At 47.0% G+C, this 11328-nt stretch overlaps 1 protein-coding gene across 3 annotated transcripts; it reads left to right on the top strand.

The window, feature by feature from the left end:
- Positions 1 to 132: 132 nt before the first annotated feature.
- On the top strand, positions 133 to 10984 carry brd2a (bromodomain containing 2a). 3 transcript variants are annotated; one of them, XM_076012041.1, is made up of 12 exons: positions 133 to 726; positions 4524 to 4830; positions 5192 to 5329; positions 5526 to 5667; positions 5773 to 5972; positions 6089 to 6610; positions 6756 to 6884; positions 6966 to 7157; positions 7284 to 7546; positions 7838 to 8157; positions 8618 to 8743; positions 9104 to 10984. In XM_076012041.1, the coding sequence occupies exons 2-12, from the start codon at positions 4552 to 4554 to the stop codon at positions 9229 to 9231; spliced, it is 2439 nt and encodes an 812-aa protein (XP_075868156.1). In that variant the 5' UTR covers positions 133 to 726; positions 4524 to 4551; the 3' UTR covers positions 9232 to 10984. The 3 variants fall into 3 exon arrangements, with proteins under 3 accessions (XP_075868156.1, XP_075868155.1, XP_075868154.1); XM_076012040.1 differs by lacking the exon at positions 133 to 726 and adding an exon at positions 746 to 2153 and having other exon boundaries at positions 7838 to 8145; XM_076012039.1 differs by lacking the exon at positions 133 to 726 and adding an exon at positions 746 to 2153.
- The last annotated feature ends 344 nt before the right edge of the window (positions 10985 to 11328 follow it).

Genomic DNA, 11328 nt, shown 5'->3' with positions numbered 1-11328 from the left:
TCAAGCTATACAAAACGCACAGTATCTGTCCGAGAACACAAATATTATTTTATGTTTTATTATGAGTGTATGCTTCAAATTAACCCCCAGCGTTCTTATTGGCAAAGTGCTCTTCCCATAGACACGCATGCGCAAACGTCTTGTGTAACGCGCTCGGTCTTTGAGCACGGAGATATTGTTGCCAGGACAGAACGGCGACATTCGTTGCATTAATGTGACCGAACTACGACTAAACTGCAATGGATTAATGCGATCGCAGCGGGATTTTTAAAGCGGACACTCGGGACAAAGCCAAAAAAATAGCCGAACGTTTCTGTTTCTGTCACGTGGTCACCACTGGCCAATCGGAGCAAGGCAGACGCAGTCGAAAGTATGCTTTGTTCGGTATTTTTCCAACTTCATTTTAAATTCTGAACCTTAATTCAACGTTTGCTGTTAACTTTGACTCGAATATATTACGATTTAGGACGCGTTTCGGACCGTAATAGGTGTTTTTCTTTTTGTTCGAGAATGCCACGTGTCAAGATGGATTAACTACTCAGCCTTTGTGAAATCACATGATTCCCCTCCCCCACACATTGCAGGGCATGGAGGAGAAGTCGGACATGTTTGACTCAAATGTGTTGGCCAAAAAGTACCAAGATGGAAGAGAAGATTTTTTTTTCCCCCTTTAACGAAGTTATCACATTTGGATTTACCCGATGATATTTTCTTTATTTTATAAAGGTTGTGTTATATAATTAATTATTTTAATATCTTAAGCATATAATGCAGGTTAAAGGATTTTTTGGTTCATTTTAGATATGTTGTTTTTAACGTAACAGTTGTTTGTTTATAATACAGGAATTGTAGACCTCTTTTGTTTTGAGTGACATTGCACGGAGTATGTAACCTTGGTGTGGGGGATGGGCGGTATGTTAAGTAACCTTGTTTTTGTTATCTTTTTGAAGTCTTTGATTACCCCAAGCGCTTATTCCTTTGGGTGTATTTGTTTTCAAGTAATTGCATTTCGAAAAACGTAAACCTAAAGATTATACTTGGAGTTACTTTTATACAGAGAGAGGCTGTGAGATTAAAAATAGGACCTTGTTTGTTACGTATATCGGCAGCGTCAGTCTGTTCAATAGGTTTGTTTGGGCTGTAAATGACTGATAATGTCGAACGAATGAGGGGAAACTATTCAGCGGGTATGTGGTCGTTCTTGTTTGTCTGCTAGGTGTGGTCTGCTCTTTGTTTCCTCGGTTTTTGTTCCGAGATTTTCCTTGCTTAAATATAGTTCATAGTATGTCTGGATGATGGGGGCGGGGAGAAACCCTGCCGTCGTCTTGTTGGTAACAGGATTGTTGTCTCAGTTGAATTAGAGCGACTTGTATGAAGAGGGAGCTATGCATTTTTTTTTAAGGCGGTGGTTCAGTGGTGTTTTCCGTGCTGGCCCTGTAGTAGAACGGCTCTGTTTAGTTGTCGAAGATGGCGGCCATGCGTGCTCCTTGGGCTAGAAAATGCGTCATGTAAAGCGATATGGGGTGGCGTCTGACTCCTGTGTGTTACTCGTGACCCAGTGGACGAACCAATGGACACCTCTGTATTTGTTGCGGAAGCCCGCGTTTCAGACAAAGCGACCAATCGTCGCCGTCGCCTTTCAACCGTTGACGTAATATACATGATAATAAAGATGGCTGCATCTAAGTTCTTAACTCTTTTAAAAATGTACGGGTAAACCCAATAACAGACTGCGCTCTTGTTGTAGCGATTGGCCTAACCAACCGCAGTGTTCCATTGTCCTTGCGAATGGGTTGTCCATAAAAATCCAATGGCAACGTTTCACCGTCCTTGCGAACAGGTTGGCCCGAAAGTTGCTCCGAGTCAGTACAGCCACAACAAGGGGCGTGTTTCGAAGAACGGACACTGAAGGCAACGAATAGAATTCCGGAGGGCGGGGACACACGGAGGAAGTCCATCCAATTGGACGAGCCGTCGGTGTATAAAAAAACCGGGTGTAGTCACGACGACGCCATTTCAGCGAAGCAGAGGTCGGGAGCTTGTCGAGCTCGACGGCGGGGATATTCAGCGAGTGGAAGGATCGAGGTCCGAATAGCGTAATCAGAATCCGGATCCATCCTGATGGATATGGCTGTGAACCCGCTCCTTGACAGGTATCCACTGGTTAAACTAGCTTTCATTGTTCCATCAAGGGGATTATTACCAACGTTTGTCAGTTTTATTTTGATTTTTCACCCCCGCCCCCAAAAATAAACATCTTCGCTGTCAGTCTTGCTGGTATGCGGGAGGTAGACAAAATGGACTCTGCGGCAGGACTATTTTTCGCCCCCTTCTCTTGCCGAACTGCAAGTCTAGGTGAAAATGGTTTTGTGTCGGTGTTAAACGTTAATGCAGTTTTCGTATGTTTGCACTGTGCCGGCGCCATCTTCACAGCGCCCCCTTCGCTTGCTTGCACAGCTGCCCGGTTGTTAGTGCTAGCGGCGGCGTTAGCATTAGCTTCTCGGGCTATGTGTTTACAACGGCGCTCGTAGGTCGATCTCCCTAGTATTAATTAATACTCATTTGGCGTATTACCACATATGTATACAGCCTTAAAAAAACATTTTAGATCATGTAATGTGGCGTCCGTGTACCGGAGATTGGCTTCTTTTAGTTGTATATCCTTCGACTTGCTGGCGGCAAAATGAGTCGAGGATGCCGAATGTAGAAAACAAAGGAAGCGCCCAGATATTCGCATGTGTGCCGAAGTTTGGCCTTTAATTTGTTTGAACGCAATGGTATGTTTTGGTGTGTCACCAGTAACGGCGTTGGTCCCACGGCTATCGCGATATCCATGTGTGTTGGTGTGTGTTGCTTGGTTACGTCGGTCGTTGTCACTCAACATGCGTTTTTTTGTTTTTTGTTTTTTTAACTTAACTCCACGTAAATTATTGTTTTTTTTGTACACTTGATTTTTTTTTTTTTAAATTTCATTCACGAGTATCGTAACTGAGCGAACCATCTGTTAACATGTTTTAGTGGTATGTTGTGTACATGATCACATTCTCCTTCCTATTATAATAAAGTACAACAACTGTCAACATTGCTTCAGATCAGTTGTATTATTCAACAGCAATCTATAAACCAGTAGCCAACGTCATATAAGATAACAGCACTTTTTTCTTTTTCTTTTTTTTAACTGCATCAACTTGTTATTAAAGTCACTGTGTGGGAGTAGAATCTACTTTTATGTGATGCATAGAGTAAAGTTAGTACACAGATGTTCTTTATGTCAGTAGATTCTCGCCAGATTACCAAACACAGGCAGTTACTGGCCTACTCCTAGTTCAGGTTTGTCAGGAAAGAAAAACACTGTTCTGGTTGTCTGTGCAACACGTTCTGTGGTGTTGCCTCTGCAAAAGTTTTTTTTTCTTATTTTGTTTTAAAGATCAAGTATATTTAGCCCATTTCTTTGATCAGTTAAGAGAAACGCCTCACGTCAAGTCTGGTGTGTACAGAAATGTGTAAGATGTTATTTTAGTCACTCTAAGAATAGGTAAAGTGCACCAGGTTTAATTCACTTTTCTGAGGCGGAACCTCTGATTGTGTCTTCCCAGCCGGATGACTGTAAATGCAACGGTGCTTTGTTGAGCTTGTTGTAAAGTTTGAATCCGCACCAGATTAGTGTTTGTATGTGCGTTGCTGGCATCTGACAAGTTTAATTTGCAAGTCGTGCTATTGAATAACAGTGTCTGTGACCATACGACTGGCATGTACAGAGAAGAGGTTGCATATGATTGTCACTATGTATCCATTTGTTTAGGCTCTTAAAAAACTCACATTTTGGTGGTTGCGGTTCCAATTTTTCAGTATTGGTGTGACCAAGCAGTCTTAAAAGGGAAAACTTTTGACAGTTTGAAGTTCAACTCGCTGCTTCAGCTTACTGAGTGATCTTTGAGTCAGTGTGACTCTGAAGGTGCTGCTCGCTGGAGCATTTGCTTACATTTTTGTTGGCATCCTAACTTTAGCATTAAGCAAAAACATGACACGACAAATAATCATTTTTTTTTTAAAAAGAAGCCAAACTAAGGTGGATTTGTCTATGTAGTTAATTTCTTTATGTATTCTGTAATATATGATCAATAATTAGCAACCTCCAATTTAAAAGGGGGGGGGTGTTATGTTTTACAGTTGTGGTCTACTTGTGTGTGTGTGTGTGTGTGTGTGTGTGTGTGTGTGTGTGTGTGTGTGTGTGTGTGTGTGTGTGTGTGTGTGTGTGTGTGTGTGTGTGTGTGTGTGTGTGTGTGTTAGAGCACTAAAAAAAGTTGTCTGCCGTCTATTTAAGATCCAAGTGACACAGCAACAGTCTCGATCAAATGGGGAAACTGGAGTTATGCAGTGCTGTGATACACTCGGCTTGTGTCAGTTGAATAGATCCATTATGCCGTGTGCGTTGTGTGCAATCAAAAGGACACCTGATCTCTCTGGCTGAATTCTGACCATGTACAACACAAGCTCATTGGGTCTTAAACCGCTCTTCACAGCTCACTTGTCGGGGTCGATGTTGGCATAATGGGAGTGACAGCGATGGACCACAGCTCTGCGTCCGCAGGAAAGCGCATCAGAAAACCTTCCCAGCTCTACGAGGGTTTCGAGAGCCCTGGCATCCCTCCCATGAGTCAGCTGGCCCACCCCGGCCCCCCACACCCCCCTGTGAAAGATCCCAGCCGACAGGGGCGGATGACCAACCAGCTCCAGTTTCTGCAGAAAGTCCTGCTCAAGTCTTTGTGGAGGCACCACTTCGCCTGGCCCTTCCACGAACCTGTTGATGCAGTTAAACTCAACTTACCGGTAAGTGAACTCGTCGCTCTCTCAAGGCATGTGCAGCGTCGCATAGAATGTTTGGGAGGATGGACCGTTTTATTGAAGCTAAGCTTAGTTATTCTCCACTGAGATCTATTGGGAGGATCGCACGGTTTATAAAGCCTTGCTTATCCCGGCCTCTGCATAATTGTTCCTGTTTGTTGTATACAGATCCCCTTGACTGTTCCTTGGGTGATTACTGAAATCTTGTACAGTGTATTTTTTTTCTATTATTTTTAGTGCTACATCTATCTTTTTTCTTCTGTGTTATTTTTTTTAAGTAATTGATAAATTGAAAAGAAGTTTGGAGGTACCAATCGCTGCCTCTTGTCCTGATCTCCTCCTGCAGGACTATCACAAGATTATCAAAATCCCCATGGACTTGGGCACCATAAAGAAGAGGCTGGAAAACAATTTCTACCGCAGTGCCAGCGAGTGCATGCAGGACTTCAACACCATGTTCACTAACTGCTACATTTACAATAAGGTCAGACACTCTGGTAAAGCTGCAAAAAACTTCATGCATGCAAGAACTTCATATAGGATCAACATCGATGCATTTTGCAGAGTGAAGGAATGAGATGCAATAATTATTTAGAGATGCTAAGAGTAATGAAGCTCTTCTGAATGCAATCCTCAAACTGTTGGTGGCTGACTGGCCTATTTCTGCTCCTCTCCTGCAGTCTAATGATGACATTGTCCTGATGGCTCAGTCTCTGGAGAAGGCTTTCCTGCAGAAGGTGGCGCAGATGCCCCAGGAGGAGTTAGAGCTGGCTCCTCCCCCGCCACGCATCAAGCAAAGCAAGCCTGGAAGAAAAGGCAAAGGTACTGCATTAAAAAAAAGACAATTTTTTCCCCCTTCAAATGTGTGTTCTCTTCTGTGCGTGCGTTTTGCTCACCGCCGCTCTCGTCTGGTTTTCCCCGCCGCAGTGTCTGGAGGAGTGACGACGGCCCATCAGGTCCCGGCCGTGTCGCAGTCGGCCTACTCGCCGCCCACCCCGGAAACGCCCGACTCCATCATGTCCACGCCTCCGCAGACCCACCTGACCAAGAGCCTGCAACCCGTCTTCTCGGCCGAGCACAGCATCCCCGCCGCTCCCGCGCTGCCGCCCACGCAGCCGACCACCAAGGTAAGAACTCACAAAGTCGCTGTGTGTGTCTGTGCAGTGGCTCTGTGTGTTTTTGCCGACTCTTCTCCTCCGCCGCAGCCGCACCTCACGATCCCCCGTTTGCTCGTGCGTTTCAGAAAAAAGGCGTGAAGAGGAAAGCGGACACGACCACACCGACCACGATGGCCATGCCCATCATGAGCACCATGGGCGTGAGCCTGGGCCTGGGCGGGGGCCACAACTCCCCGCTCACCCTCACCTCCCTGGGGGTGGAGCACGGCGCCGGCCTGGTCCTCAACCAAGGCCTCGGCCAGACCATGGCCATGGGCCTGGGCATGGGCATGCCCATGTCCATGTCCATGGGCTGCGGGCCTGTCATGATGGGCGGCAAAGCGGGCGGGGGGGCTCGCCGCGGGGTGAGCGGCAGGCCCATCAAGCCGCCCAAGAAGGACTTGCCCGACTCCATCGTGTCGCCGGCGGTGCGGCGCAGCAAGCTGAACCCACAGCTGCGCTACTGCAACGGCGTGCTGAAGGAGCTGCTGTCCAAGAAGCACGCGGCCTACGCCTGGCCCTTCTACAAGCCCGTGGACGCTTCGTCACTGGGCCTGCACGACTACCATGACATCATCAAGCAGCCCATGGACCTGAGCACCATCAAGGTATCTGTCTTTTTTTTTATGTGTGTGTGCAAATATATTGGGAAGAAAACTCAAAAACTCAAAAATCTAACAGAAAACTCAGATTTTTTTCCTTTAAATTGAAAACTGACATTTCATCAAAATGGTCTCTTTTTCCCTCGCTCAGCGGAAGATGGACAGCCGAGAGTACCTCGACTCCCAGCAGTTCTCTGCCGATGTCAGGCTGATGTTCTCCAACTGCTACAAGTACAACCCCCCGGACCATGACGTTGTGGGCATGGCCAGGAAACTCCAGGTGGCGCCCTTGTCTTTACGCAGTGTCGCTGCCCGAAGGTCCGACTCTAGCAGGCGACTGACGACCTTCTCTGTCCAACAGGACGTCTTTGAGTTCTGCTTCGCCAAGATGCCGGACGTGCCTCCCCCGCCACCCAGCTCCTCCTCGTCCTCGTCCTCCTCCTCGTCTTCGTCGGAGAGCGAGCTCAGCAGCGAGAGCGAGGAGAGCGAGAGCAGCCCGAGCTCCGACTCGGAGGAAGAGCGGGCCAATCGCCTGGCAGAGCTGCAGGAGCAGGTCGGTGCTGGTGTCCCGTGGTCCCTGGTTGCCTCTGTGCGTTTAACGCACTCATGCCCAGCAGAGCCGTGTGAATGACTCGATTGTGTGTCTCTCCCCCCCCCCCCCTCCCCCCCCAAACATCAGCTGAAAGCTGTGCACGAGCAGCTCACCGCGCTGTCCCAGGGCCCCATCGTCAAACCCAAGAAGAAGAAGGAGAAGAAGGACAAAAAGAAAAAGAAAAAGGTGGAGAAGGAGAAGCACAGGAGGATCGAGGAGGAGCTGCCGCCCGTCAAGCAGCCCAAGACGCCCAAGATCACCAAGACCCCCAAACCCAAGATCAGCAAGGCGGCCAGCGTCCCCGTCGTGCCAGTGAAGAAGGCGCCCAGCAAAAAGAACAACAAGAGCAAGTGAGTTTCACCAGTTAGAACGAGGAGATGGATGCGCTGGTGTAGAACCAGAGGTGTCCCAAACTGGACCACACCATGGCCCGGACAGGAGGCCACTTCATTGCAGGGCCGCTTGGAGACAAACAACCAGTCGCACTCAAACCTTGCAGGCAAAAAAACCCCTGAAAACCACACTTGTGTAGAACATTTCTGTCTGTTACTGCACTTTGACTGACTTTGTGTTGCCGCTGTTCAAACAGACCTCCTTCATGCACAGTTTCAGTAACCTCCTCTTCTTCCTCCTCCTTTCAGATCCAAGAAGGCCAGCATGACGTTCAGCGTGCCCCACGCCCCGCCCAACCCGCCCATAAGCCACTATGACTCGGACGAGGAGGAGGAGACGGCGCCCATGTCGTACGACGAGAAGCGGCAGCTCAGCCTGGACATCAACAAGCTGCCCGGCGAGAAGCTGGGCCGCGTCGTCTACATCATCCAGTCCCGCGAGCCCTCGCTCAGGGACACCAACCCCGAGGAGATCGAGATCGACTTCGAGACGCTGAAGCCGTCGACGCTGCGCGAGCTGGAGAGATACGTCATGACCTGCCTGAGGAAGAAACCACGTAAGCCATATGGTCAGTAGTGTGACTGCAGAATAGTGACTGGCCCGCTGCTTTGATTCCTTGTGCCCAGTCTGGCTTGTTAGTTTGGCTGTTTGAAAGTCTCGTCTCACTCTGTGTGTTCGTTAAATTCGAGTGACTGCATCCAAATTTCAACAAAATTTGACAAAAATCCAATTTTTGCATTAAATCAGTCATTTTTTTAGAGGAGAAATCCACGCAACAGAGTTGAGTATAGGCTGTGTTGTTAGCATGCTACTGCTAGCTAACTGCTGAGAGCAGTTTGGCGTGAGCACAGAGGCCATATCGCCACCTACTGTCGTGGAGCTGCTGGAGCAGCTGCCAGTAAATGCATAGGGAAGCGCAGGAGGCCAGTTCCCCGTGCGCACTGCAGTCAGCAGGCCCTCGTCCTGGCTGTGGCTCGCACTGCTGTCAGGACGCTGTTCTCAGTCATCTGCTCTCTGTGCCAACACAGCCAGTAAAAACATGGCGGGCAAGTCGCGGGAGGAGATCACTCTGGAGAAGCAAATGGAGCTGGAGAGGCGGCTGATGGACGTCAGCGGTCAGCTCAACTCTGGGAAGAAGCCAGTAAAGACCAAACGTAAGTTCCTCCCCATCAAAGGAAAATAATGATTATGATATTATTAGACCATCACGGTTTGTTCGGTCCAAGTGTATTTGTCTCGATCCATAAGAAGATAATAAATATTTAGTTGGTTTGCCATCTCATGCCATCAACTTCAAACAGTTGTGGCATAACTTTACATTGACGAGATTTTGCTCCCCCCTGAAAAACAATTGTTGCCCAGTGTTGGAGTTCAGTCAGATGGATGCGTACTGGCAATGTTGCATCACTCAATGTCCATAGCTTGATCTCGTCAACTCTTGTGTGTGGGGAAAAAGCCAAACCACGAGCCTTTTTTATTTATTTATTTATTATTGTGTGTATTGTTCCTTGCAGCGGAGAAACCTGCAGCGGAGCAGCACAGCCAGCCCTCTCGCCTCAGCGCCAGCAGTTCCTCTTCGGACTCGTCCTCGTCCTCGTCCTCCTCCTCTTCTTCGGACACAAGTGACTCCGACTCGGGCTGAAAGGTTCTCGAGGTCTACCCACCCCACCCCCGTCTCCTTGGCCTGGTCCCGGGGCTTTCTTCTACATTGGCTGAACTGAGTAGACGAGCCGCAGCGGCGAGGTGGGCGGGACGAGACCGGCGGCCCGACTGAACCTGGACAAAAAGTGTCAAGCGCAGGAGAAGAGACGACGCCTTCCCTCTGTTCGGCTCGCTCATCCGGCCCCGCTCACGGCGGAGTTGAGGATGGACGACGTGGAGACCCCAACAACCCCAACTCCTTGTTGAGCCGAGCGAGCCCCCCCGCCCCACTCCCCTCGGCGTGAAAGAAAAAGAGTGACGCATGCAAGCGGGGGGGCGGGGTGATGGGGCGGTGGAGGGCTGGACTCCCAGAGACAGAACTGGTCAAGATGTCTGGAGAACATTTCCCCTCCCCACTGTGTTGTCTCGATGCTGTATAGCTATGGTGTACAGTAATATAAATATCTTTCTTTTATAAAGAAGCATTTTATGGAGGTAATTTATTCCCTTGTTGCGGGAAAGTGGAGCGGTGTGGATGGAGTTGTGTTTTAGTTTGTTTTTTTTCTCGTTTCACAGATGGTTCAGGGGAAGCGTGCGTGTGTGTGTGGTCCCTAATAGTTTTGACGCAGGCGTTGAAAAATCAGTCTGCACACAGAAGCACCTTGGTTCAGTAGAATACAGACTGCATGCAATACAGAGGAGCTGACAGACATTTGCATACTCGAATAGTACTTGAATGCATCTCCCATGTGCTCGTTTGAAAGTTTCACTCTACAAAAATGTTACACATCAGTTCAAGCATAAATGTTTCTGTTCCCATTTCTTTTGTCCCCCATCCCCCTAATCCATCTGGTTCTCTGTATTTGTGTTGCTTTTCTTTTCTTTTTGTGACCAATCTGCTAATAAACCGTGAGGGCACATCTTGTCCACTCACCTGTTTCCAAAATAACATCTTGGTTCTTTTTTTTTTTTTTTTTTCCTTTCTTCCTTGGTGTTAAAATTTTAAGTTTCAATGGTTGTTGGTAAATCTAACCATTTAGTTGACATGACATGTTGGCACATCTTCAGGCCATTAGATCACTGACTACAATATTCTGTCTTTAGAGACTCGGGCCTTTGGAAACTTTGGCAGCTTAATGTTTTTTCCTCTTGGCTGGAGAGCAAAACTTTTTTCTCTTTTTTTTTTTTTTTTGTTCCCAAGCAAGTTTCTGGCTTGTAACCTCAATTTTTGCATGATCATAATGGGTTTCCAGCCTCTTGCAGATAAACAAGAAGCTGCAAGGTGATTTGTGAAAGTCGCTGTCCTGGACAATAAAAACTGTTCAGTGTTGTGGGAGGTTTGTTCACGCTTTGTTTCATGAAACTCAAGTTTGATTCAGGTTGTACCTTATTTTTGATTTCTTAAAGTTAGGCTTGAAATTGATTGGACTGTTTGAAAGTGATTATCATTATTAGTATTGTTTTGAATTGGGCTGGAGCTACTTGATTCTGCTCCACAGATTGCACATAGTAAACTGGATTGCAGCTGTACAGCAATGTGACGGCTGCATCTTGGGGCATATGTTTAATTTTTGTTTTGTATTTTCCCCTCAACCTCTGTTCAATCTCATAAGCCTTGTTTTAGTTTTTAGGCCTCTAATCTAACACAAACTACTTCCATGTGATTGTTCTCAAGTTTGTTGACATGTGTCTGTATTTGACTCCATGGTTCCATCTGCACATCTGTACATAAATAAACATACATGTTGACTTACTATGGGAGATTAGTGTTGTTTATTAATCACAATTTGAGCGCCATGATTAGGAATATCCTCCCTCAGTCAGAGGAGAAACGGTGACATCTGATGGATAATATTTGGAACGTCCTAAGGGGACTTTAAAATGTACTCGCTCATAAAGCTGAGATAAAATATTCTACTGCAAGCGTAAGTTATTAAAAACAATTTCGGCTCTTTTTTTTTTTTTAGTGCCAAACAAATATTATGTATTTGTTCACCCACTTAAAATTGAGAAACATAATGTACTCTTTACTAATAGTTCCCAGTCTGGATTCACAGGCAAATACACTCTCCTTATTTAAAAGTCATCTTAAAACCTC

This window comes from Nelusetta ayraudi, unplaced genomic scaffold (genome assembly GCF_046127955.1).
Source record: "Nelusetta ayraudi isolate G7.1 ecotype Tasmania unplaced genomic scaffold, CSIRO-AGI_Nayr_v1 ptg000135l, whole genome shotgun sequence".
NCBI lineage: Eukaryota > Metazoa > Chordata > Actinopteri > Tetraodontiformes > Monacanthidae > Nelusetta > Nelusetta ayraudi.
Note: the sequence above shows the minus strand (reverse complement) of the source record. Positions and strands in the feature narration are given on the sequence as shown.

Excerpts from the sequence above, each read along its gene's own strand:
- brd2a (XM_076012039.1), top strand. The coding sequence starts at position 2,122 with ATGGATATGGCTGTGAACCCGCTCCTTGACAG. Across the intron at positions 2,154-4,523 it reads GTGAACCCGCTCCTTGACAG|CTCACTTGTCGGGGTCGATG; the intron begins GTATCCACTGGT and ends CGCTCTTCACAG. Across the intron at positions 5,668-5,772 it reads GCCTGGAAGAAAAGGCAAAG|TGTCTGGAGGAGTGACGACG; the intron begins GTACTGCATTAA and ends TCCCCGCCGCAG.